The 26,159-nt window shown below is 45.2% G+C and overlaps 2 protein-coding genes across 4 annotated transcripts in view; one reads left to right on the top strand and one right to left on the bottom strand.

Annotated features, from left to right (window-relative positions):
- Positions 1 to 17,520, bottom strand: part of LOC113190847 (S-adenosyl-L-methionine-dependent tRNA 4-demethylwyosine synthase TYW1-like) — a 107,877-nt gene extending 90,357 nt beyond the window's left edge. The window contains exons 1-6 of one of the 3 annotated variants that reach the window (XM_077802343.1): positions 17,354 to 17,520; positions 16,720 to 16,850; positions 14,854 to 14,991; positions 12,065 to 12,166; positions 10,273 to 10,467; positions 8,740 to 9,024 (exon numbers count right to left, since the gene is read on the bottom strand). In XM_077802343.1, coding sequence (XP_077658469.1) covers positions 8,740 to 9,024; positions 10,273 to 10,467; positions 12,065 to 12,166; positions 14,854 to 14,991; positions 16,720 to 16,850; positions 17,354 to 17,357 — 855 coding nt within the window. In that variant the 5' untranslated portion in view covers positions 17,358 to 17,520. The remainder of the gene's footprint in view (positions 1 to 8,739; positions 9,025 to 10,272; positions 10,468 to 12,064; positions 12,167 to 14,853; positions 14,992 to 16,719; positions 16,851 to 17,353) is intronic. The other 2 variants (XM_077802342.1, XM_077802344.1) reach the window with 2 other exon arrangements.
- Positions 17,521 to 18,552: 1,032 nt separating this feature from the next.
- Positions 18,553 to 23,575, top strand: Sbds (SBDS ribosome maturation factor). Its single transcript, XM_026400338.2, has 5 exons — positions 18,553 to 18,873; positions 19,039 to 19,168; positions 20,256 to 20,456; positions 21,480 to 21,644; positions 22,342 to 23,575. The coding sequence occupies exons 1-5, from the start codon at positions 18,746 to 18,748 to the stop codon at positions 22,468 to 22,470; spliced, it is 753 nt and encodes a 250-aa protein (XP_026256123.1). The 5' UTR covers positions 18,553 to 18,745; the 3' UTR covers positions 22,471 to 23,575.
- Positions 23,576 to 26,159: the final 2,584 nt, after the last annotated feature.

Here is a 26,159-nt window from a genome sequence, read left to right as displayed (position 1 = left end):
GCCCGCCTATAACCCGAGCAGCTCAGTGGTCCAGTGCCTGCCTATAACTTGAGCAGCTCAGTGGTACAGTGCCCGCCTATAACACAAGCAGCTCAGTGGTGGAGTGCCCACCTATAACACGAGCAGTTCAGTGGTCCAGTGCCTATAACTTAAGCTCCCTGAGTTCCAGCTCCAGCACCCACAGGGGGAAAAGACATCTTCAACTCACCTCTCCCCAACTTCAACAGAAAAACTTCTTCAGGTGAAGGCCACCTCATCTCCCAGTTCATGCACAAACTCTCAAGAACGCAGACAAGAGTGGCAACTGCGACACACTTGCTAACAACTCATCATTCTGCCAGCTCTGGTCCAGTGCTTCCTAGCCACCGTTGGAACACACAGACCCACATGCACGCTGTCCCGCTGCAATTATCCTGGGGTGATGAAGATCAGTACTGCCCATAACCCCACGTTCCTCTCTCTCTCCTGTCCAGTGGATTTCAGAATCTTAGACACAAGCAAGACACCGGGGATCTCCTCATCCATCCCTCATCTTATCCTAAACCACAGGTCAGTGAACACTTTCTGTAAAGGTCCAACAGAAACACTTCTGGACTTCAGGATGTGCACGCTCCATCCAAGCCAGCAGCTGTGCGACTCTTTTAACACTAAAGCTGCTACACAAAAATGTAGGAATCACCGTGGGGCTGGGGTTGTGGCTCAGTGGTGGAGCGCTCGCCTAGCATGCACAGGGCACTGGGTTCCATCCTCAGCACCACATAAATGTAAAATAAAGATATTGTGTCCACCTAAAACTTAAGAATAAATTAAAAAAAAAAAAAAAGGAATCACCATGGCTATGTTCCCCAAGGCTTTTAAAAACATAAAAATAAAAAATTCTGGCAGTAGACACTCCTCTATATATTCTTAAAAGCCTCAGAGTTTCAGGCAGAAATTATCAGGCCAGGAATTTACTACCTCCCAAGGGAACCCAGGTCATTGCCACATAAAAATTGAATCACACCCACCATTAACTTGGCTCTGCGACCTTGGGAAAGCTTAAAAGTTCTCTTCCATGAACAGTAAACTCAGTTCATGTGAGGCATGAGAGCTAGAAAACTAATATAACACATTCCCCTCCTCTTCAAAGGCTCTGATCCAGTTAAAGCACCACAAGGACACCCACTATGAAGTGGTAAAGCTTTAAGGAAAGAACCCGGGAATACAGAACCACACAGTTTGGCTCGGAACCCATGAGCGGCGGCCTGAACAAGATGGCGCCTGGGCCAGATGTTAGGGATGATAAACTGGCCTGGCCAGGGAAGACAAGTGAAAAGCTGTTAGAGGTGAACAGGGGGAGTGCTGTGGTAGATATGAGATGTCCCCAAAAAGCTCCTGTGCAAGACAAGCAGGAATGTTCGGGGTGAGAGCTGTAACCTAGTCTCGTCAGTGGATTAATACATACACTGACATGAATTAACTGGGTGGTGACTGTGGGCAGGCTGGGTCACTGGGGGTGCCTCTGGGTCCCTGGCGAGTGGAGCTCTCTCTGCTTCCTTGGCCACAGCCTGACTCTTCCCCCTTCCATGCCCTTCCACCTGGTGTCCTGCCTCACCTCAGGCTCAGAGCTGCAAGGCTGGCCAACTGTGGACAGAAACTCTGACACTGACCAAATGAACTTTTCCTCCTCTCCGTTATTCTTGTCACATCTTCTGGACATAGAAATAAAAAACTTAACTAAAAGAGGGAGGAAGGTGTGCTCAGACCACATGGATCTTACACATCCTGGAAGAAGAGGAAGCTTCTAAAATGATTTAAACAAAGAAATAACAGATTTGCACTGCAGTCTGGGAACACAGAAGATAATCTAAAGGAGACAGGACCGTGGACAGGAATAACCAGGAAGAAAGCACTGCAGTACTCTAGGAAGAGAAGATGCTGGCCTGAGTCAGAGAGGAACAGGAGAACAGAAGACTGGGTATTCAAACTCACCTGGGGTGCAGCACAGACTCAGACCACCAAGGAGACCAGTGTGACTGGACTGGTCAGGAAGGCACAGAACAGGAGGATGAGAGTGAGGCAACTCCCAAGTCAGAGCAGGTGCTGCGGTCAGGCAAGGAACACAGCACTAGGAGATCAGGTAAAGCTTCTGAGTTCTACTTTTAAGACGACCCTAAGTGTTGGTAAAGAACAAATGGGAAGAAGACAGGAAGGAGAGAAGACCTCTGACAGTCTAGTCAAGAAATGCAGGTGAGCAGTAGCGATGGAGGGAAATGGATGGATGTGAGCAAGAGTGGGTCAGAAGTCACTACGACCACAGGCCAACTGAGCCAGCACCGAGCCCAACCTCAACACGATCACTTTCACATCATCTACGGCTGCTTTTCTGATCAACGGCAGAGTGACAGTGCACACCACATGGCACACTAAGCTGAGAACACCAGCTGGTCCTCTACAAAGGTTTGCTGACCCTTGTTTTAGACAGAGAACAACCCGACTCTCTCAGAAATTAAATACAGAATGAAGGAAAGGCAGAAGTCGAGCAGGGCTCTTAGGTTTCCTTTTAAAGCAACTGAGAGAGTGTTTAGTCTGCTGAGAGAGCAAACACTAGGACGGAACAGACAGGAAGCATGGAAATGAAAGCTCCGTGCTGGACCTGTGCAGTGTAAGTGTCTTAGATAGGTGAGCACAACTTCTAATGATAAACAGTACATGTAAGAACAGCATTCAGGACAGCCCTAAGAGATGATGACACAGATGTGGGATGACAGGTCTGCAGACTGCGTCTGAGCCCTGACACTGCACGACACCACCTGGGAGAGACTGTCTGCAGACTGTGTCTACAGACTGTGTCTGAGCCCTGACACTGCACGACACCACCTGGGAGAGACTGTCTGCAGACTGTGTCTACAGACTGTGTCTGAGCCCTGAGATTGCACGACACCACCTGGGACAGACTGTGTCTCAGCCCTGACACTGCACGACATCACCTGGGACAGACTGTCTACAGATGTGTCTGCAGACGGTGTCTGAGCCCTGACACTGCACAACACCACCTGGGAGAGACCGTCGAGGAGGACACCCAGCACCCAGCCCCGGATCATTCCCACACTCAGAGAATGGATGGAGGAAGACGACCTCCAGTAAAACGGGAAGAAAACCCTGAGGACCACACAATGAAGGTTGAGATGAGAGGGATTCCAAGGAGTGCCTCTGCCAAATGCTGCAGGACTCCAGTAAAATGACGAAGGATGATTACCAAGAGGGTGAGAAGGCCTCGTCAATGGGTGAGAGCCAGCCACAGGGCAGATCACACACCTCAAACCAGTGTCCACAGAAAACATTCACTCTGAATAACATGGTATTTTTTAGACACAACTTCAAACACACCACTGAGTTGACAAAAATATGAGAAATCCGGATACCACACATGAACCACACAGGGAATCCCAGGAGGTAAGGGAGGAGCTGAGACTGGGCTGAACTTTGGAGACACTGACATCTGCTCAGGACACAGACAGAGAAGAGTCAGGACTCACTGCAGGGAGGCCAATGAAGACCAGAGCCAAAAGCCACAATTGAGAGGCCAAACCCTTCACGCCAACTAGAAATAAATTACGAAAACAAATCCTTTACAGAGAAAGAATCTGATTTCCACAGTTAATACATCAGAATATCCAAAAGTTCTACTTTTCAACAACAAAAAAAATTATAAATGTAAAAAAAAAAAACAAGGCCCCTTCACAGGAGACATTAACAGAAACTCTCTGCTATGTTTGAACGTGTTTTCTCAAAAACATCTGTGCTGACAACTTGATTCAGATGCAACCCTGTTGGGAGGCGGGACCTTTAGGGTATTCAGATCAATGCCACTACAAAAAGATTGTGAGAATGGACTCACTCTGTCCCCTTCCACCTTCTACCACTACGGGTCAGCAAGAAGGCCTTCACTAGACTCCACATACCAGCTTGATTTTGGACCTTCCAGTCTCCAGAACTGTTGGAAAACTTCTGTTTCTAATAAATTACCCAGTCTCAAGTGCTCTGTTACAGTACCAAAAAACAGACAGACACTGTCCCTGAGGAAGCACAGATTGAATTTTATTAAGACTTAAAGTCGATTTGTCTTAATATGCTCAAAGAGATAAAAGACATAAGAACAATGTTTTAACAAATAAAGAATAGTAACGCAAACACAGAAACTATTCAAAGAAAACAAATTCCTGCGCTGAAAAGTACAAAACTTGAACTGAAAAATTCACTGGAATGTTTCAGTAAGAGATATGAACAAACAAAAGAATCCGCAAATGTGAGGACAGATCAGCTGAAACAGAGCCTAAGACACCTGTAGGGTGCCATCAAGAGAACAAACACACATGTCAGGGAGTCCCAGAAGAAAGGGAATAGAAAGAGAAAGAATATAGAGAGAAATAAACATTGAAAACTTACCAAATTTGAAAAAAGACAGGAGTCTAGACATCCAAAAAGCTCAACAATTGCCTAGAAAGGAATCAAAATAACATGCCAGACAAAAAATTAAATAAACACAAATGAAGGGGCTGGGGATAGAGCTGAGTTGGCAGAATGCTTGCCTAGCATGTACAAGGCCCTGGGTTCAATCCGCAGCACCACAAAAAAATTTTTAAGGGGTTGTGGCTCAGTGGTAGAGCACTTGCCTAGCATGTGTGAAGCCCTGGGTTCGAGTCTCAGCACCACATATAAATAAAATAAAGGTCCATTTACAACTAAAATATATATATATATTTAAAAAAAAATTTTTTTAAATTAAAAAAAACACTACAAAAGAAGGCAATAATGGAAAATGAGAAACAAAAATATGTAACACAGAGAAAATGTGAAAAATGACAGAAGTGTTTCCTTACAAGTAATTACTTAAAATGAAAATGAATTAAACCCTCCAGTTAAAAAGCAAAAATACCCAGAATGGAAGGAGAAAAAAGGAAAACAAAAAAGGCATGAACCAACTCTGTTATGTGCAAGAGACCAGCTTCAGTTCCACAGACACAAAAGGTTAAGAGTGAGAAAAACGGAAAAAATACAATCTATGCAAATATTGACCAAAAGAGATGGGAGGTGACTATCAGACAAAGTCAAATACAAGAAATGAAGGCCACTGTATATTAACAAGAGTTGATAATTAATTCCATCAAGAACACCTAACAATCATTCACACAGATGCTTCATCTCATAAGACCCAAAACAGATGAAGCAAAACTTGGCAGAACTGACAAGAGAAACACACAGCTTTACCACAGCTGGAAATGTTAACAACACACTTTCAATAGTAGCCAGAAGAACCAGCAGGTTAATAAGATGCAGGGCTGGGAGGCGCTCAATGCCCTAGAGCACCCAGTCCTGAGTTCCTTCCTTCTCAGCACTGCAGACCAGCAGGGACAGTGACACAGGAAAAAGGGCAAAGGCTGTGTAGCACTGTGCGGCAGGGAACCACACACACAGAACTGCCACCCACGGAGAGCAGGCCACACACTCCCAGTTCACATGGGACTCTCCAGGCAGATCTCATATCAGACCAAAACACAAGTCTCGATAAATTCTGAATTCTGAAGTATTCTGTGTATTTTCTCTGATCACTAGAGATAGAATTCAAGGGCATTTCAAGAGATAAAATACTTAGGGGAAAAAATTAACCAAGGAGGTGAAAGGCTTATACACTGAAAATTCAAAACACTGTTGAAAGAAGTTAAAGGCTCCCTAAATAAATGGAAAATACCCTGTGTTCATGGACTGAAACACAAATTACTCAGATGAGCCTGCCCAACATAAATTACAAATTCAACTCAATCTCTTTCAAAATCCCAACAACCTGTTTTTCAGAACTGGATAAAGCTGATCTCTGAATTCATATGCAATTGCAAGGAGCTCCAAACAGCCTCCAAAAACAATGCTGCCTGCCTAGCAGTTCCCATTTTCCAATCACACTGCAGCTCAGTCATCGATACAGTGTGGCCAAGAAGAGTGAAAAGAAAACCTAGCAAGATCAGCAGAGTAGAGCAAGTGGACCAGGAGAGGGAGGAGGGAAGAGAAGGGAAGGCCTGGTGAAGGAGACTGAGCAGAAGTCATGTGCAGGTGCCAACACGGCACAACAGACCTCGCAAAGCATGACTGTAAGGCACCAGCAAGGAAATAAACAGCAAGAACCTCAAGAAAGGAAGTCTATCAAATGGAGAATTTGCAAATTGCATTTCTGATAGGTGTGACTTCCCAGGATAAAATCAAAACTCTTACACACTCAACAACAAAAAGACAAATGACCCAATTAAAAAGTGGGTAAAGAGTTGAATGCACATTTCTCAAAGGAAGTCACGGAAGTCACATAAGTGACGAAAAGCACATGAAAGCTCAACATCCACAGTCACAAGGGAAACGCAAGCCCAAACCACAGCAGGCGTCCCTGCACACCAACTTGGAGGGCAGGTGAAAAGTGGGAAGGTGGAAAACAAGTGTCAGGAGACGTGAGAACTCACTCTCCCATGCTGCCAGGGGACATGAGGAACAGGCACCTGCTCTGTAGGTCACACGGCAGCACTGCCAGCCGGGTGCCTCCTGTGGACACACCAACGAAACTGAAGGCATGTGGACGAAGGCTGGCGGCAGCAAGGTTCACCACAGTCAAAGGCAGGAACAGGCCCACGGCCAGCAGACAGAGGCCGAGGAGGCGCGGCACAGGCCAGGCACACGCTCACTAAGTACTAACCATAGGAACGGAGACAGTCCACACAGGTGATCCTGGGGAAGCCAAGTGGAGGAGCCAGACACAAAGGTCCCACACTGCACAACCACACTTACATGACTCTCCAGGTCGCACGGTCCACAGACAGAAAGCAGACAGGGCAAACTGGGGGAAGCAGGGGGGACTACCTGAGGGCCAAGGGTTTTCTTTAAGATGATAAAAAAGTTCTGGAACCAGATGTAAGTGGCAGTCATCCACAACTGTGAACACTTTTCAACTGTTTACTTTTAAAAGGTTATTTTTTACGTTACATGAATTCTACTTCAATAAAAAGGTTTAGAGTGAATTTGCGATGGTGCACACCTGTAATCCCCACAACTGGGGAGGCTGAGGCAGGAGGATTGCGAGTTCAAAGCCAGCCTCAGCAACAGCAAGGTGCTAATAAGCAGCTCAGTGACGCGCTAACCTGGCATGCGTGCGGCCCGGGTTTGATCCTCAGCACCACATACAAAGATGTTGTCTCCGCCCAAAACTAACTAAATAAATATTAAAATAAAAAAATAAGCAGCTCAGTGAGACCCTGTCTCTAAATAAAATATAAATAGGGCTGGGAGTGTGGCTCAGTGGTCGAGTACCCCTGAGTTCAATCCCTGGTACCAAAAAAAAAAAACATGAACTGAAGGAAGGATAAGCAAATTCAAGCAAAAAGACTAGCTGGAAAAAAAGGCAGATAAATGGGAGGTGGGGCAGAGGTTCAGCGGAAGCGCTTGCCTGGCATGTAAGAGGCACTGGGTTCGATTCTCAGTACCGCATGTAAATAAATAAACACAATAAAGGCCCTTAAAAAAAAAAGCAGATAAATGGATCAGTGACTGAAGATGGGCAATGAGGGAAATTTTGCTTTTTTATGTTGCTTAAACACTAATGCTTCCAGAGTATGTTTGCTTATTTACAGGCACAACCTAGGAGAGAGGGAGAGAGGAAGATGCAATATACAAAGGAACCAAGTCCCTGACCCCACAGCACAGACCAGACACTTGACTTCTGAACCAGGAAAGAGGGCAAAGGTGGCACGGGGTAGGAAGACCTCACAGGGTTCCTTCCCCTCTGGTGGTTCCACAAGAGACATGGAAGAAGGGGTGGGGGAAAGGAGCTGTGCAATGACCTCTAGGAGGGTGAGAAGGAGAACTAGCAGGGGAAGGGAGGGAGCCTGGTGGGTGCGTGGCTGAGCCTGTGGCTATGATATGCAGGGCATGGGAAAGGCACAAGCTGGCTTGCGGTGGGGCCAACACTGAGGCAAGTGAGGGTGCTCACCAGAGCATGAAGTCCAAAGGAGGCCCACAGAGAGAGAGAAGCAAGCCGTCCCCACTCTCCAACAAAAATGGCTGAGAGCAAATGGGGTCAAGAGACTTTAACGTAGGAGCCCTGGCATGAGGCACAAGTATGGGTCACAGGAACCTGGATTACAGAGCTGACTACAGAAGGGAGAAAGCAAGGCTGTGGAGGTGTGAAGGCTGCCACTGCTGAGCCAGAGAGCTGGGGCCACTCACGCCACAACTTGGCCAAGAAGAGCGAAGGCAAGCGGGGTCAGGGTCTTGAGTTGCTTCTGAATGTCACAAGTGACCAGGTGGCCAAAAGAAACAGCTGTGGAGAGGACAGCACGGACACAGCCTGTAGACATGAGTGTCAAAGGGACACTCAGAAACATTCAGAAAGTGAGGGAAGAAACAGGTGAATACAGCGGGACTTGCAACCTCTGCTTAGGTGACAATGGAATCATTTATGTCGCAAGGAACATGATCTGAGGAATAAGACGGGTAGGACAATCTGACTTCTCTGAGACTCCGTTTGCTAACCTGCAAGATGTGTTAAGACTCTACCTATCTCAAGCAATGTGGCGATGGAAGGGGAGATACAGGAAAGATCCAGAACTACAGGCTAAATACAGCACGAGTGGGAGACCTTCCTTCCACCCAGAAGCCCATGAACTGGTTCCGGGGGCATTTCCAGACGTGGAGGGAAGCAGTGAGCGATGGCTGGCCACATACCTCAGTGTCCCTGGGCTGCTGGGCAGCCAGGGCGTGAGGCTCTGGCTCCTCATCCTCTGTGCCATGCTGCTTGGATTCGCACTTGCCTCTCCTGCAGTTGCCCCCACAGGACGTCTCTCCTTTCTGAAGAGCCTGCAACCGGGAAATGAACCTGGTTTTCCAGGCTCTGAAGTCGGCCTCGATGCTGCCATGTTTGCTTCTAACTGCATCACAGTCCCCGTCTCCTCGGGCCAGCACACGACGAGCACCAAGCATCCAGAGCCACTTATCAACATTCTTGCCAACCTGCAAGAACAGAGAGATGAGCCAGACGGCATGTGGGAGTCTAAAGGCCCTCAGACTGCTCTCCAGAGCCCAGGGCTGCACGGGGCTCTCGCCAGGGGCTGCTGAGGCACAGGGAACTGCAAGCCCTCAAAGGCTACTCTCAACCCAGCCAGGCTGCACTTTATGTAATATTCTAATTCTCTGCGAGAAACTTTTTTTTTTTTTGACAAAGAAACAAACAAACCCTGTCAGTGGACAAAGTGTTAATAACAAAAAATTTAAAACTGCTGCTCTAAATCATGGTCAGAACAAAACACTCATTAGCAAAGCAAATGAGTTCCCAAAATGTAACAAAGCCTGTGGGGCCAAAGCCCAGTTAGAAATAAAGTACAAAGGGAATCAATTTGGCAAGACTCATGTCTCACAAACTCCCTATGATCTGAAACAGTTAAGCTGAGGCACAGGGGTCAGCTTAGGTTGCCAAGGGGCAAGGCTACATGAATACTTACATACATGAACTTTCTCATTCTTAGTCTAATGCCTTTGAAAATACAAGGGAAAATCTACACTGTGATACGATGAAGGAAAACCAGGACTAAAGCAAGCTGAGTGCCCAACACCACACACTCCACCCACCACAGACCAGCCAAGGGCCCTGAGGGACAGCCACCCAGGAGCTCTGGTGACCCTGCAGAATATGAAAAGCCAGAGGCTCTGTGGCTTGATTTCTTTAAGTACAATGAGCAGGATACAAACAAAAAGGAACCAAGTTAACTTCATTTCAAAAAAGATCCAAGAAAATAAAAAAAAAAAAAACTTAATATTTTACTACAAAAAAGATAGTGAATGTTTATTCTCTATTTTCCTTTAAAAATTAATGAGTTAATAATGAGTTCACCTGTTTTAAGAGTTAGCTTGGGCAACCAACATGATTCAACAACAGAACAGGTTGCTGAGAAAGTCTAAAGACTCAACGATCTTCACCTACAAGGCCTCCAGGGAGCCGGCAGCTCGGCTTGACAGCCCTCAGTCTACCCCAGACACCAGACGGTGTGAGATACACTGTATTCAACAAAAATTTATTGACAGCCTTCTACACATCAAGCTGTGGTCAGGGGACAAGCGCCACCACAAAGAATAACTCAAGAAATTTACTGTAAATACCAAAGTTTATAGATTATGTCATGTACACATACACATGTATGAGTTATTGCTGTCCCTGTTTAAAATGAAAAAATAATTTGTACCCGTAATTTAACACAGACCCACCTTGTTGAAGTGGCTTTCGTAGGCAGAATTCCCCAGGCCAAACACAGCGTATCTCATACCCTTCAGGTAAGTTCTGCCAAATCGAAAATCACTGGACGCCTCTTGTAACCATTTGCAGAACCACTCTGCACTCTCCGTGGGTCTGCCGTCAGTATACGTTGCAACCAGGAAGGCACAGACGCTCTTACTAGCGATCTAACCAAGACAGAGAGCTTAGAAGGACACTGAAGGTAAAACTTATCTAAGAATATTCAAGATACAAACAGTCTCAATGAAGAAGACCCTTTGCTAAAAGGCTGGCACTCCTGTCACCTAACTTCTAAGGATAAGGGGCATGTTCATAGACACTACTTATTTTCCAAAGGATCCCTTGCCAGCAACAACACCTCGCCTGGCTCCAACCCGTCTCCTGGCTGCTTCTCCACGCTCTATCCTACTTCTAGACTATAAGTTCCTATCATCTTTTTTTTGTCATATTGGAAACAAAATCCCAAGCAGTCAGGAAAAAAATACAGAAAGGTCTCCTAAAACTACTTGAAAAAGTCATACAACATAACTCCTCACAACCTGGGTTCCGTCCCCAGCACCTGAAACACAACTTTTTTTTTTTTTTTTTTGTACTGAGCATTGAACCCAGAGGCATTTAACCACTGAGCTATATCCCCAGTCGATTTTTCATTTCAATTTTGAAACAGAGTCTCACTAAGTTGCTTAGGGCTTCGCTAATTGCTAAGGCTGGCCTTGAACTTGCAGACCTCCTGCCTCAGCCTCCTGAGTCACTGGGATTACAGGCCTGCACCACTTCACCTGGCAAAAAACAACTTTTAAATGTAAAGTAACTCCATCACCTACCTGGGAAAGAAGCCTCAGCCCTTCTAGCCCAGAACCTCATCTGCCTGTCTCTTCACAGTTCCAAGTCATGAGGTTAGACTTTGGTCACATGTTCTTACTTACAATTAAGGATCAAAGTTGGCTAATAAGTTTTCACAAATAATTTATAGCATATCCAAGCTCATCTGCACCCCAGTATTTTCTTGTGGAGATGGATAGACAGAGTAACAACTAGACATTTATCCAGCAAAGGGCTGGCCAACTGTGAGACAAGGTCTCGGCGTTGCCCAGTCCTGCCAGGACTCCTGGGCTCAAGTGATCATCCCACCTGGGCCTAGGGGAGCTGAACCAGTAACTCTATGCCTGGTTTTTGCTGCTGATTTTTAATAAACTCTCATTGGAACTGCACTCACTTGTTACATACTGTCTACGGCTGTTCTGTGCCTTGACCGTATGCTTGGGACACTAAAGATACTTCCTTTGAGACCAGTGCCATGGCACACACCTGTAATCCCAGCTACTCAAGAGGCTGAGGCAGGAGGATTGCAAGTTCAAAGCTAGCCTCAGCAACAGCAAGGCGCTAAGCAACTCAATGAGATCCTGTCTCTAAATAAAATACAAAATAGGGCTGGGCACATGGCTCAGTGGTCGAGTGCCCCTGAGTTCAATCCTCAGTACTAAAAAAAAAAAAAATACAAGGGAAGGAGGAAATTTCAAGCTCTCCCACCCCTACCTCAGCCCAGAAGTATCCACCCCAACAAAGAACAGGCCACACCCCACGGCAGGATCAGCACACTACACTACACATTCAGGGCTTCTGATTCATGCTGAAAATTAAACTGGCTGAAATTCCTTAACATGAAAAATCAGATTTACTCTGAAGACTGTAATTGTCCCAGATGTCAAGAGGTCAATTAAATTTGAGTTTTTATTCAAGAAAAAAAATAAGATGATTACCAACCTCTTCTACCAGATGATCATCCGGATCATATTCTTTCAGATTAATAACTGCCACTGGCAGATCTAGGGAGGTCACTGCTTTGGTGAGAATTGTCGCAAATCCCTAGTAAGGAAAAAAATAAAATCATCAGTAAGCCAAACAAGCACAGCACAGCCCTTGTATCTCTGCTGGCAGGAGAGCTCGGCACTCCCTGGGAAGGCTTTGCTGGCGACTAGTGTCTGCCGTGGCAAGCACACAGCACCCTTGCACTCACCGTGTCCTCGTCACCCTCCCAGAGGCCACCACTGATCCTGTTCTCACTCTGAGGGTGGCACAAGACCCACGCTGGCTGGACATTCCAGCAGCTCTGCCCACTAGAATGAACACATAAAAAGCACAGAAAGAAATGTGGGGTGTGACGAGAAGGGGAGATACAAACAGAAGCAGGCTGACAGGTGACAGCCCTGAGGGAACTCCAGTTCTGACAGAACCACGGACCACTACAATACAAGATGTGAGAGATCTGGGCAGGAGGGAGCCAGGCAGTGAAAGTCCACGTGAGGGAGGAATGCACACGGGTCGAAGAGTGGAGGCGACACCAACCCCTCACCCCTGGCAAAACACTTGCCAGCTCTTCCTCAAGGAAATGAACCAAACCTGGGAAAGATAAACTGCTGGCCAGATTTTGGCACCCAGGAAAACACCCTCCTCTTTTCTCTACGGTGGTCCAACACCTGACTCCTTGCCTTCCGGGACTATTAGCTGAAACTGGTCATCCACTGGCACTACCATGCCAGTTTGGGTTCTGGGCAATATTAGAAAACAGTGATCATAACAAACATGGCCCTTGATCTCAAGCAACTCGGGGTCTAATGGAGACAGAATAAACTAGGAATGAGAAAGGAGTACACCAGAGAGTGACTAGCAGCACTACAAGAAAAAAATCCCCAGATGAGGGCAGAAAGCGCAGGACTGGAGCCAGTGAGAGTTGGTATCGAACATGAAAGGGTAAGGACAAAGAGCATATTGAAAAACAAATATTTAGTCTTTGTCACCCAGCACAAAGCTCTAAATCCCTTGGAATTCACTGACTTGCCCGAGGTTTAATCCCCAGCAACGCAAAAAAAAAAAAAAAAGCTCAGCAGGCACAGCTATAGACGGGCACCTACCCCAGCTCAGCTAGTGAGGGCAGCAGTGTCAAGCCAGGGACATCTGAGGACTGTGTGAGTAGCTAGTATGAGAGTTCAAAATGTTTTCCCATTATTGATAAAGACATACTACATGAGCAGATGATAATTTAAACAATCATCAAGAATTAAAAACAGGGGCTGGGGATGTGGCTCAAGCGGTAGCGCGCCCGTCTGGCATGCGTGCGGCCTGGGTTCGATCCTCAGCACCACATACAAACAAAGATGTTGTGTCTGCCGAAAACTAAGAAATAAAATATTAAAATTCTCTCTCTCTCTCCTCACTCTCTCTTTAAAAAAAAAAAAAAAAAAGAATTAAAAACAGGAACAGCAAAAAGGGGTTCAGAGGTAGTGAGGTGGGTGCTTTCTGGAAAGCACTTTTCATTCTGAAATTTCTTTGTGCCTGGATTTGTTACCATCTGCAAGGATTCATTTGTTCTTTTAAAAAATTTAAACACACACATAAAGAGGCTCTGAACAAAATACTTTATGCATAACATGAAAGGACTTTGTTTCAGCTTCTCATGAATTTCTCCCTTTCCTCAGGTTTCCCACCTGCACTGCTGGGGGCTGACCTTGGTGAGAGGCTGCACTAGAGTCAAAGACAACTGAAGTGCTGATCACCTAAGAAGCATGCTTCTGAGTGAATCCTCAAGAGGGAAGTGGATCCTTCTTCAGTAGCAGACAGAAATAAGTCCTTGATTTTTTATTTATTTTTTTTTTAAAGAGAGAGAGAGAATTTTTTAATATTTATTTTTCAGTTTTCGGTGGACACAACATCTTTATTTTCATTTTATGTGGTGCTGAGGATCAAACCCAGCACTCCGCACATGCCAGGTGAGCGCACTACCACTTGAGCCAAATCCCCAGCCCAGTCCTTGATTTTTAAATAAGTCATTCTCATCCTAGCCCTACAGAAAACCTTTTTTGGGGGGTGGGTTGCAGTACTGGGGATTGAACCCAGGGGCACATTTTTTTTTAGAGACAGGGTCTTGCTCAGTTGCTTAGGGCTTCCCTAAGTTGCTGAGGCTGGCTTTGAACTCATGATCCTCCAGCCTCAACCTCCCAAGCAGCTGGAATTACAGGTATGAGCCACCACACTCAGCTAGAATCTTTTCCTAGAAAGCACTAAATAGCTCTGACCATCATAATGAAGAAGAAAGTGTCATCTAGACACAATTAAGAGAATATGAAGCAGCTCTCAGCTCCATGTATGTAGTACACATCTATTTTAATGTCCATCTTCAACACTTGATATTATTAGACATCAAAGCACAATTAAACAGGTGTGTGAACTGTGAAAGAAGGGGCCTGCATGGGTCACTTCTGCAGTCATCCTGCTTTGACTACCCCCTAGTCCTGGAGCCACAAGCAGAAGCAAACTTCAGAACAAAGACCCTTCGTGACAATGACCACCAGACACCATCCATCAGCTTTAACTGAATGCAAGAGATGAGACCCATCCATTCACCCAATCAGAAAGGAAAAATGTATGATGGAAAAAACAGGGGAAGTAACTAAAGATAAGAAGACTAACTCAATCCAATGCCAAAAAATATATTTCAGGAATTTTCTTAAAACGTCAAGAAGTCAAAGGAAAAAAACATCATATAAAGTTCTCACCTTTGCTGTACCAGTCTGGGAACCATAGAAAATCTTCACTCCAGATACAAAGATGTGCTTCTTTGGAAGGGAGGCATAATCATTTGTCATCAGATCCTGAGCTGCTTCTGGAATAGATCTCTCCTGTGAACTTTTGCCCTTGAAAATAAACAAATGCACAAAATCCATTAGGCTTCAATCTCTTCCCAACTTCAGTATGGATCAAGATTAACACAGCTAAAAAAAATAAATAAATAAATAAATAAATAAATAAATAAAAAGATTAACATAGCTATTAACCCTCTTCATTATTTTCTTGATCTTTCTGGTTGTACTCCTCAAGTATTAACCTCTTGGTATACCTTTAAAGACAAATCTTTTTTTTTTTTTTTTTTTTTTTTTTTGGTACTGGGGATTGAATTCAAGGGCACTCAACCACTGAGCCACATCCCCAGCCCTATTTTATATTTTACTTAGAGACAAGGTCTCACTGAGTTGCTTAGCACCTCACTTTTGCTGAGGCTAGCTTTGAACTCACAATTCTCCTGCCTCAGCCTCTCAAGCTGCTGGGATTACAGGCATGCACCACTGTGTCTGGCAAGACCTTTATTTTTTAAGACTATAATGATTCCCATTCCCTCAAGGGTAAAGCAGGTGTGAAAGGGTAAAACTGTGAGAGAAGGGGCCTGCACGGGTCACTACTACAGTCATCCTGATATCTTGAGGGGACCTGGTTGCGGGAGCCCTTGTCAATACTACAATCCAAGGATGCTCAAGACTCTTAAGCAAAATGGGTTAGTACTTGCATATAACAAAGCACATCCTCCCATATGCTCTAAGCCATCTTTAGATTACTTATAATACCCAATACAACATAAATATTGTATAAGTAGCAGTTACACTGTTTTGCTTAGGAAACAAGACAAGGAACAATGTCTGCATAAGTTCAGGAGACAAGTTGGGAGTTCCCCAAGTATTTTCAATCTGTAATTGGGTTAATCCTATTGAACCCAGAAGGCCAACCATGCATACTTTCCTCTGCAATGTGTTTTACTGGAATAACAGTGGAAACATTTTTTTGATCCTTCATTAGTGGAATGCAAAAAGAGGACTACTGCTGCTTAAAAGTACAAAACATTTTTTATTTTCTTATAAAAGATTTTTTATAAGAAATTTTTCATTACTAACATCTTCCTGTAGCTGGGTTTGATGGCACAGTCCTATAATTCCAGGGACTGGGTACAGAAGGTAGTTTGGGCAAGAGGATCACAAGTTAGAGGCCAGCTTCAGCCATTTAGTGAGATCTGCCTCAAAATTAAAGTACAAAGGACTGGGGATGCAGCTCAGTGGTAAAGTGCCTCTTGGTTCAATCCTCAGTACCCCAAAAAATAAGCAAATAAATAAAGATCTGCTGTATCTAACTCAGATAATAGAATAATAACTTATTCTCTAAAAACTTCAAGAAAAAGATTGTGAAGCTATTAGAAAATAATAATGAGACTGGAAGCTCTTTGGCTGGCATGCGCTACTAGGCCCAGGATGCAGTCTCCAGCAAACACACACACAACACACTAGAGATCAAACATGAAAATGATTCAAAATTACTTTTAGATTTTCTGCATTTCTTCTGAAAGGCTTGGAAAATCTGCACTCTAAATTCTCTGTAAAATCTGATACCTAAATACTGTATTAAAAGGAAGGGAAAAGAAAACCTGCTCGACTCATCTGCTTCTTTTTCTTTTTTTTTTTTTTAGATATTTATTTATTTTAGTTGTAGTCTGACACAATACCTTGACTTTATTTATTTTTATGTATTGCTGAGGATCGAACCCAGGGCCCTGTACTAGGCAGGCGCTCCACCACTGAGCCCCAGCTCCAGCCCCTTACCTGCTTCTTGATGAGAATCTGGACACAGATCCAAAGGCTGATGCCGAAAGCAAAGCCCAAATAAAGGTAAAACCTGTGCATCCACAAGGACAGCAGAGGCGAGGAGAGGTCCCAGGCGGCCAGAGGGGGATCTAAATTCAGAACGACACGTTAGCCACGCTACTTAAAGCTGCAAGAGAAACACCGCCAAAGCCATCCCCCAGGTTCAAGTAGGGGACCTGCTGGAACAGCCCCGCAGACAGCGCCTACCGCGGCAGGCAAGACCAGCGAGAGCCAGGTCCAGCGCCAGGAGGCGACCCGGCGGCGAGGCCCGCGAACCGTGCGCAGCCAGTCCCCGCCTCGGGCCACAGGCGCGCGCCGCCGCCGCGGGCTCGCGTCAGGCCTCGCCGCGCGCGGAGGGGACGCGAGGAGCGCCCCGAGCTTCGGCCGGGCACGACCCTCAAGGACCCCTCCTCCGGGTCCTGAGCGTGGGGCGGCGAGGCCGTGCCTTTCCGCCTCGGAAGCGGATGCCGGGACCTCGCCCCCAGTCTCCAAGGGCAGAAGCGCGTCGAGCGTCGCGGCCACCGGGATAGCCTTCGGGGGCAAGGCCCGGAGATCCGCCCGCCTCCTCACGCCTAGCCGCGCCGGGCCTCACCCATGCTCCTCGGAGCCCAGGCCCTCAGGCCCGGAGATAGCTGTTCCTCAGAGGCCGCGCTGGCCAGAACTCGCAGCCCGGTGACAGGCCATGCCGCTCGCTGCCGCGCGGGACCGCTCCAGAGCGAAAGAGGCGGGCAGAGAGGGGACGCCGCACGCGCCGGACCCTGCCTGGATTGGCTCAGAAGGGAAAGAGGCGGGCCCAGCGAAAGCACCGCCCAGCGCTCTGAGCCGGCGCGCTTTCCTCGTCTTGCTCGTATTGGCTCAGAGGGGAAGTGGGCGGGCTCGAGGGGGGGAGCACCGCCCAGCGCGCTAGGCAAAAGGGCCGGGGCCAGCGCTGCCGGTGGTGCTCGGATTGGCTGAGAGAGAAGAGGAGAGCCAGAAAGAAGCACCAATCAAAACACTAGGCAGCTAAGTTCGGCTGGGAACGCGGGGCGGGGGGAGAACTAGGGGAGGAGTATTAAAAGACTGGCGTGTGTTGATGTTTGGGTCTCAGTTCCGTGACTGTTACAAGGTACTGAGCAATCATGGTTAATGTTGTTGGACGTACTGTTAAAGTACCTGCTTCACTATTTAAGGCTAAAATCATGGGATGATTTGTCTTAAAATACTTGACCAAAAAATGAAGAATAGGAAATAAAAGAAGGAAAAGTGTTGCCAAAAATGAAATAGGGACGATAGGAGTTCATTTTTTTTTTTTTTAGTCTCTATTGTTTGGTAATTTTTCCCTTTAGGCTAGGAGTGTAGAACGCTTGCCTAGCGTGCGCAAGGACCTGGGTTCGATGTCCAGCAAGGAAAAGAAAACAAACTGAATAAGTTAAAGTGGGCGTGATGGGCTGGGGATGTGGCTCAAGTGGTAGCGTGCTCGCCTGGCATGCGTGCGGCCCGGGTTAGAGCCTCAGCACCACATACCAACAAAGATGTTGTGTCCGCCGAAAACTAAAAAATAAATATTAAATAAATAAATAAATAGATAAATAAATAAATAAATAGATAAATAGATAAATAAATAAATAAATAAATAAATAAAGTGGGCGTGACCCCGGAACTCTGCGATACTCTGCAACAATGGTGCTGCATTTCCATCCGGTCTCTAAACTTCAGCCACAGACCTAACAGCTCTTCTCACTCGCTGACGTAAACCGCGTCGTAAAAAGCCGCAAAGCGCAGGTGTGGTAGCTCGCGTCCCCGCCCGACGCGCCGGGCCAGACGCCTGCGCAGTGCGTCTGCGAGGTGCGCAGTGGGTCTGCGAGGTGCGCAGTGGCTGTCGCAGACGGGCCTAGCCCAGTGGCTGTCGTTAGGGTTGCGCGCGCCTGGGGTCGTTGGAGTTGGGCACCAGTGGCCGCGAGGCGAAGAGCCCTGGTTCCCCGGCCGCGATCTGTGAGCGGCCACCATGTCTATCTTCACCCCCACCAACCAGATCCGCCTGACCAACGTGGCGGTGGTTCGCATGAAGCGCGCAGGCAAGCGCTTCGAAATCGCCTGCTACAAGAACAAGGTGGTGGGCTGGCGCAGCGGCGTGTGAGTGAGCCCGGCTCCCCGGCGGGTCACGGGGTGGGTCGGCCCCGCCGCGTCCGAGGGCAGGCCGGGGCGGGCGGCGCGGGCCGGGGCTGCGTCCTCCAGGGCGTGCCCAGGCGGCGCTGCGGGCGAGTCCAGGCTGTGAGCGGCCTCTCCCGCCCTCCCTAGGGAGAAAGACCTGGACGAGGTCCTGCAGACGCACTCCGTGTTCGTGAACGTCTCCAAAGGCCAGGTCGCTAAGAAGGAAGACCTCATCAGTGCTTTCGGCACCGACGATCAAACGGAAATCTGCAAGCAGGTGGGTCCCCGGGGCCTGACTCCGCCGCAGTCCCTGGGCCAGGTACTTGGAGGGGTGCCCAGCGTTAGCGTTGCTGTCTTTAAAGGGAAAGGTTGCGCACAAGAACGTGGGTCGCAGGCCGTTGCTGTGTTCAGTGCTGGGCATTGAACCCAGGGGCGCTCTCCTACCCAGTTGCATCCACAGCACTTTTTGTTTTTGAGATAGGGTCTTGCTGAGTTGCTGAGGTTGGCCTGAAAATGTGGTCCTCCTCCCTCTGCCTCCCAAGCCCCCGGGGTTACAGGTGTGCACCACCACATTCACTGCCTTTTTGTTGAGACAGGATCTCACTTGCTCAGGTTGGCCTTAAGATCCTTCTGCCTCAGTTTCCCACGTTCCTGGGATTACAGGAATCCGCTGCACCTGGAACTCATTTTTAGTAATACAAAATGGGAATGCTTTTTGCCAGAAGTTCCAAAAATTAGGTATTGTGATAATTCCCTCATTTTGCCCAGTTATTTTTTTCAAATGTGGCATGCCTGAAATATCGAATTTTTCTACGAGATTGCCCTTTTCTATTTCTCTACCCTGTCCTAAATAAGTGAGCACACCTTGAAATCCAGTGTATGGTTAGGCAAAGCTCAAATCAATTCCTGAATGTCAGCTGGAGAAGATGAAATTCAATGTTATTAATTCTTTTTTTAAGAGGTTTTTTTAAAATGTGTATATTTTTTTGGTTTCAGGTGGACACAATATTTTTATTTTTATGTGGTGCTGAGAACTGAACCCTGTGCCTCATGCATGCTAGGCAAGCACCACTACCATTTGAGCCACATCTCCAGCCCCAATGTTATTAATTCTGTGGTCAGTTAACAAAGAGTGTGCAGTAAAGAAAGATATCCCTTTTCTCCCCTCTTCCCAGTACTCAGGACCTGGTACATGCCACTGAGCAGTCCCTGCTCACGACCCCCACCCCTGTTTTTTTGAGTTAGAGTCCCACTAAGTGCCCTGACAGACCTCAAGCTTGGACTCTTGTGGCCTCAGCTTCCTAGTAGCTGGGATTACATGTGTGCACCACCATGCCTAGCTTGCTTTCTTGTTTTATTTTTAGATTTTGACTAAAGGAGAGGTTCAGGTATCTGATAAAGAAAGGCACACACAGCTGGAGCAGATGTTTAGGGACATTGCAACCATCGTGGCAGACAAGTGTGTCAACCCGGAAACAAAGAGACCATACACTGTTATCCTTATTGAGAGAGCCATGAAGGACATCCACTATTCAGTCAAGCCCAATAAGAGTACAAAACAGCAGGTAAGGAGGGGCTTGGTTTGGTTTTGCAGTGCTGGGGTGGAACCCAGGACCTGTGTGTGGTAAGCAAGAGCTCTACTACTGAGCCACATCCTAATTCTCAAGTGAGTGGTTTTTAAAGTCAAGACTTCTATCCATGGATGTTATTTTCCCTAAAGAAATCATTAAAACACTGGGGCTTCGTGGAAGTTGCTCAGTAGGAGGTTAAATGGGGTGGAGGGGAACAGGGATTGGGGTTACACAACAGGTAATTTGTTTAAACACAAACACACAGGACTCTTCTCTTCCTGTCCAAATCACACCTTTAAAGACAAAACTTGGATTTTTAAAGGGTTGTTTTTAACTCTTCTTTTTTAGATTTTATGTTTATATGTAATTTGTACACCATAAAAGTCATCCTTTTTAGATTATGCAATTCAGTTTTACAGAACTTTAGTACCTTTCTTGATGCTCTGTTTGAGAACATTTTCATCACACCCTTAAGAAAATTTTTGTGTTAGACAGCAGTCATTCCCTATCTCCCATGCCCCACAAGCCACTGGCCACCACTGTCAACTTTGTCTCCCTGGACTTAGCTTTTCTGAACATTTCAAATAAATGGACTCATGCAATGTGTAGCCTTCCCAAGGTTCTTCTATGTTGTAGTACGGATCAGAACTTCATGGAAACTGTACATTTTGTCTATCAGGTGGCAGACATTGGGTTCACTCTACCACTGAGCCAATTCTTTATGGATTCTTTTATTGACAAAAGAGTTCTTTAGTGATCCTGGATACTAGTCCTTTTAGCACATGTAGGTTTGGAAATATTTTCTCCCACTTTGTGGGTTTTTTCAATTTCTAGGTATTGTTTTTTGAAACAGAATTTTTTTATTTTGATAATGTGCAGTTTTTCTCTTCTGTAGTCATATTCTTCCTGTCATAGCCAAGAAACCTTTGCCTACGCAGTCAATGAAAGCTTCCTTGTTTTTGAATACTGGTGGGTGGTGCCACAGCAAAAGTAAAGAAATGACATTTGTCCTGACAGGCTTTAGAAGTGATAAAGCAGCTGAAGGAAAAGATGAAGATTGAACGTGCTCACATGAGGCTCCGGTTCATTCTTCCAGTGAATGAAGGGAAGAAGCTCAAGGACAAGCTCAAGCCGTTGATCAAGGTTATAGAAAGCGAAGACTATGGCCAGCAGCTAGAAATTGTGAGATTTGGATATTCTTGTTTCCTTGCTTTATGATACCAACATAGTGTATTTTCTAGCGTAAATGTGTAGTAAATACACATTTCCAGAAGTATCGTAATCTTAGAATTAACATATCAAGGTTTAAAGTAGAAATTTATATGGATAAGCAGTTACAATTTTATGTATATATATGTGTGTGTGTGTATTTTTTTTAAGTTGTAGTTGGACACAATACCTTTATTTTTATTTATTTATTTATGGTACTAAGGATCAAATCCAGTGCCTCACATGTGCCAGGCAAATGTATGTTCTACCACTGAGCGACAACCACAGCCCATAATTTTTGTTTTTAAATTGTTCAAGATAATATCCATCATGTTCAACTTTAATGAGAAAGAGAAGATTCACTGTAAAACACGTTTTCTCATTATGGGCCAAAGAGAAATTAGACTAAAAGTTGGTCCGCCTTGTGCACCACAGAACATTTTAGGGTTTTGGGGTTGCCTTGCACATCAGCAGGCAAGTGCTCGCTCTGCTGCTGACCGTATCCCCCCCTCACCACAGGACAGGTGGAGACTTAGCAGGCCTGCTGCTGCCTTCCTGCTGCTTGTCTGTGGCACACAGAACTGTAGTGCCTTGTCCTGAAGGAAATGAGTGAGTGACTCTGTTGGGTTGCTTGTCTTCATGTGCTAAACAGCTGTGTTGACCGTTTCAGGTGTGTCTGATTGACCCAGGCTGCTTCCGAGAAATTGATGAGCTAATACAAAAGGAAACAAAGGGCAAAGGTTCTTTGGAAGTTCTCAATTTGAAAGACGTGGAAGAAGGAGATGAGAAGTTTGAATGACATTCATCAGTCTCTTCAGCTATAAAACACTAAAAGGAGATGTTTCTGTTTCTGGTAGCACTGTTCAATTTCTGTGATTTGCCAAAAAAAGTGATCAATTTGACATTTCTGTCTTGTGTTCATGTGTGCATAAAAAGACTTCCTACATGAGGATAATGTGGGAATGACTTTGTTTTAATTTTAAACAGGTGTTCTAAACACAATGAAAACTCAAAAGTACCAAGTCCAGAGGGTCATTTTGCTGCTGTCTCAGGCCTTTATGGCACTCCAGAATGAAAGCTTCCTGAGACAACTCTTGTGGCTAAAAAGTTAAGTTTTGTATATTATATAAGTAAGATTATTGGGAAATATGTCTGTATGTTAAAAAGGAGTATTTACTGGAAAAGAAAACGTGTAATACAGCCTGTAGGGGTAACTATCGTGTCAGTCAAGCTTGGATGATGACGTCCTGATTATCTGAAATGGGCATGTGGTGGCTGTAGGACTGAATGATGGTCATTGAATATGCTGCCAAAACTCAGATTGTCCTTGGTAAAATATAAAGTCATTCGTTTCTAATTCTTAAAGTTATATAACATATATTAATACAGCTAAAATTATATGTGATCAATAAACTACTACTATTTTTGTTAAACTGGCTTGTGTTTGTAGACAGCTTGCTAACTCCTTTTCTCCATCTACAGTAGGGTTGGAAGTTGTCAGGAGAATTAAATAAGCTGGTGTTAATGAACATGCCTATCTGACAAACACCAAATAAATCTTAATTTGGGGGATGTAATTGTTTTATTTTGTTGATAGCAGTTTTTATTTACACCGTTAAATCTGCTTATCAAAAAAGATGCATGAGGAGGGTGGGCTTGATAATAGGGATTGAACTCAGGGGTGTTTAACCACTGAAGAACATCCACAGAACTTTTCATTTTTTATTTTTGAGATGGGGTCTTATTAAGTTGCTTAGGTCTCAATTACTGAGGCTGGCCTGGAACTTGGGATCTTTGTGCCTCAGCCTCCTGAGTGGCTGAGATTACAAATGTGTACCACCATGTCCAAGTCTTCTGTTACTGGCAATGATTTATGTATTAAAACTTTAAGCTTTTGAAAGTCTGATGATTGTGTAATTATTATTACCTTTTAAAATTTTTTGTTTCCCCAAGTGTCCCATTTAGCCAAAACAGTGTTGAACACCTCTAATCCAGTATCTGGGAGGCTGAAGCAGGAGGATCACAAGTATGAGACCAGTCACAACAACTTTGCTAGAGATGTAGCTCAGTGGTAAAAATGGCGGAGTTCAATCCCCAGTACCAAAAAGAAAATACTGTTTATTTTAAAATGAAGTCAATTTTTTTCTAGTAGTACTAAAGGAAATACGGCATAGGAATGAACAATTTTGTGTCAACACTGAAATTGGACTGCTGCTTGACACTGCTCCAGGAAGTGCCCTTCACTGCCTCAGTTTTGCCTATTTGTTGGGGTCTGTTATGCTTGGTACTGGGGACCAAACTCGGGGCTTCATGCCTGCTAAGTATATGTCTGCCACTGACCTCTGCCCCAGTGTAATGTAAGCTCCAAGTCCCAGCGGGGTGTGCTGGCATGTACCCGTAGTCCCAGCTGCTCTGGAGGATGAGGTGGGAGGACCACTTGAGTCCATAAGCTTAAGACCTGACTGGGCAATATATCAAGACCCCGTCTCAAAAAAAGCTGAAGTCCCAGGAGACAATTTTACAATGAAGTTCACACTTCTTCCAGCTAATTATACTGTTATTAATATGATGTTGCAGGTTAATAGTTAACTTAAAATGTTCAGTAGCCACATACTAGCATAGAAAAAATTAAAACAACATTGCCTTAAGTTTTTTGATTATTCCTCTCTTAGAAAACAAACTTTAAGAAATGTTCAAGTGTGGGCTGGGGTTGTGGCTCAGCAGTAGAGCGCTTGTCTAGCACATGCAAGGCCCTGGGTTTGATCCTCAACACCACATAAAAATAAAGGTATTGTGTCCAACTACAAATAAAAAATAAAAAGAAATGTCTAATGTGTATCACATCTGAGTCACGTTCCTGAACCTTTAAAATTCTTTTCACTTTATACTGATCTCATTATTCAAAGTAGTTAACCATTTTGGCTCATAATCATCTTCCCAGTACCATCATTAAAATGCACTGTCCTAAGGATTGACTGGTGTATACCTTTGGTCTGAAGAATGCTTCAAAGTTAAGCATCTTCTGTTAGAACAGCTCTCTGTGCTTCCCTTTATGCCTCATGCACAATTATTTGCTGTAGCATCTGGAACCCCTACCACATGAAAATCCCCTTGATTCCATCTCATATCAAAGACACTGCTTAAGTATCTTCTGTTTTGAACTGTGAGCCCCTTTAAGGGCAAAGGGCAGATGTATGTGTGCACTGCACCATGCTTGGAACATAGTCGATGTGGGACAAATGAATGTGTAGCTCAGGGAGGGGCCATGATACCAGGAGATAGATGCATGGTGAAAATTTTGCTGATAACTTTATTTCCAACTCCCCAGTAGGGCTGGGATAGAGCTTTTGTGAGCTAAGCTAGAGCTTCCCATCTTCATGCCGTAAACCTCAAACATGATTTCAACCTGTACGCTGCCCTCAAGCCTGTGTCATGAGATCCCTTGTAATTCTGGTAGTAATATTCTTCCTTACACTTTCTTGTATGCCTCCCTCACACTACTAGACTTCCAGGTCCTGTGCTGGCTCCTGCTGAGTGAACAGTGGGACTGGGTATGAACAAGTTGCCACTTGCAGCACTTCATGGTGAGCTGATGACAATCACTGATTCTCATCCTGATTTCCATTTCCAAATGTGTTTATCCATGACGGCACCTTTCAAATTAAGAGAATCTAAATATCACTTTATAGCATCAAAATTCTGAGATAAAATTATAATTCTGAGCCAAATCTTGATAAAACTGGATATCTAGCTCCTACCTGGGAATGACTTCACAACACTGAGCACACATAGCTGATTTGCCCAGGCACCCTCCCAAAAACCTCAGGAAAAATCAGTTTCATTGAATTCCTAACTGAATCTACAAATACTCCATTCCTCCCTGGCAGAGTGTGGAGGTGAAAGGCTGTGGAGGAAGGAGGAGAATCATGCTCACTGTGGAAGAACAGGTTCCACCTCTTGTTATCTGCCAGGCTGTGGAATCTCAGGCTCCACTTAGCAGGCCACTGGGTGGCTCTCTGCTCCTGCGCAGAGATGCATGTCACGCTGATGCTGCTGGGCTGACCAAGAGCTAGTTCCTTCCCATCAATGCAGACCCTCTGGGATCCAGAGTAGGAATATCTTACAAGCTGTCCAGGTAAAAGCATTTTGTGTGCTTATAGTTAAAACTGCAGATAGAAAGATTTGAGGCATATATTGACCTGAGTTAACATCAATAAAGTATTTCTTAATGAAATTTGTCTGCTTGTGTAAAACTTGAGTGATGACTACCTCAGTTTCTCAGAGACAATGTGATTTTAAGGACCTCAGTGATTTTACTACACACACTGCCATAATTAACATTTCCGAAGAGCATGATTTTTGTTCTTTGCAGTGCTGGTGACAGAACCCAGGAACTTGCACATGCTAGGCAAGCACTCTACCAGTGAAAGACATCCCTAGCCCTAAAATATTATTTTAAAAGGAATTATCACTGCAATTGTGATTTTT

The sequence above is a fragment of the Urocitellus parryii genome, chromosome 9, assembly GCF_045843805.1.
Source record: "Urocitellus parryii isolate mUroPar1 chromosome 9, mUroPar1.hap1, whole genome shotgun sequence".
In the NCBI taxonomy this organism is placed as follows: Eukaryota; Metazoa; Chordata; class Mammalia; order Rodentia; family Sciuridae; genus Urocitellus; species Urocitellus parryii.
This window is presented reverse-complemented; position numbering and strand designations above follow the sequence as displayed.

What these genes read in the sequence shown, in the direction of transcription:
- Sbds (XM_026400338.2), top strand. Translation starts at nt 18,746, where the DNA reads ATGTCTATCTTCACCCCCACCAACCAGATCCGCCTGACCAACGTGGCG. An exon ending in AAACGGAAATCTGCAAGCAG is followed by an intron (nt 19,169 to 20,255) that starts GTGGGTCCCCGG and finishes TTTTATTTTTAG; the next exon opens with ATTTTGACTAAAGGAGAGGT. An exon ending in ATAAGAGTACAAAACAGCAG is followed by an intron (nt 20,457 to 21,479) that starts GTAAGGAGGGGC and finishes TTGTCCTGACAG; the next exon opens with GCTTTAGAAGTGATAAAGCA.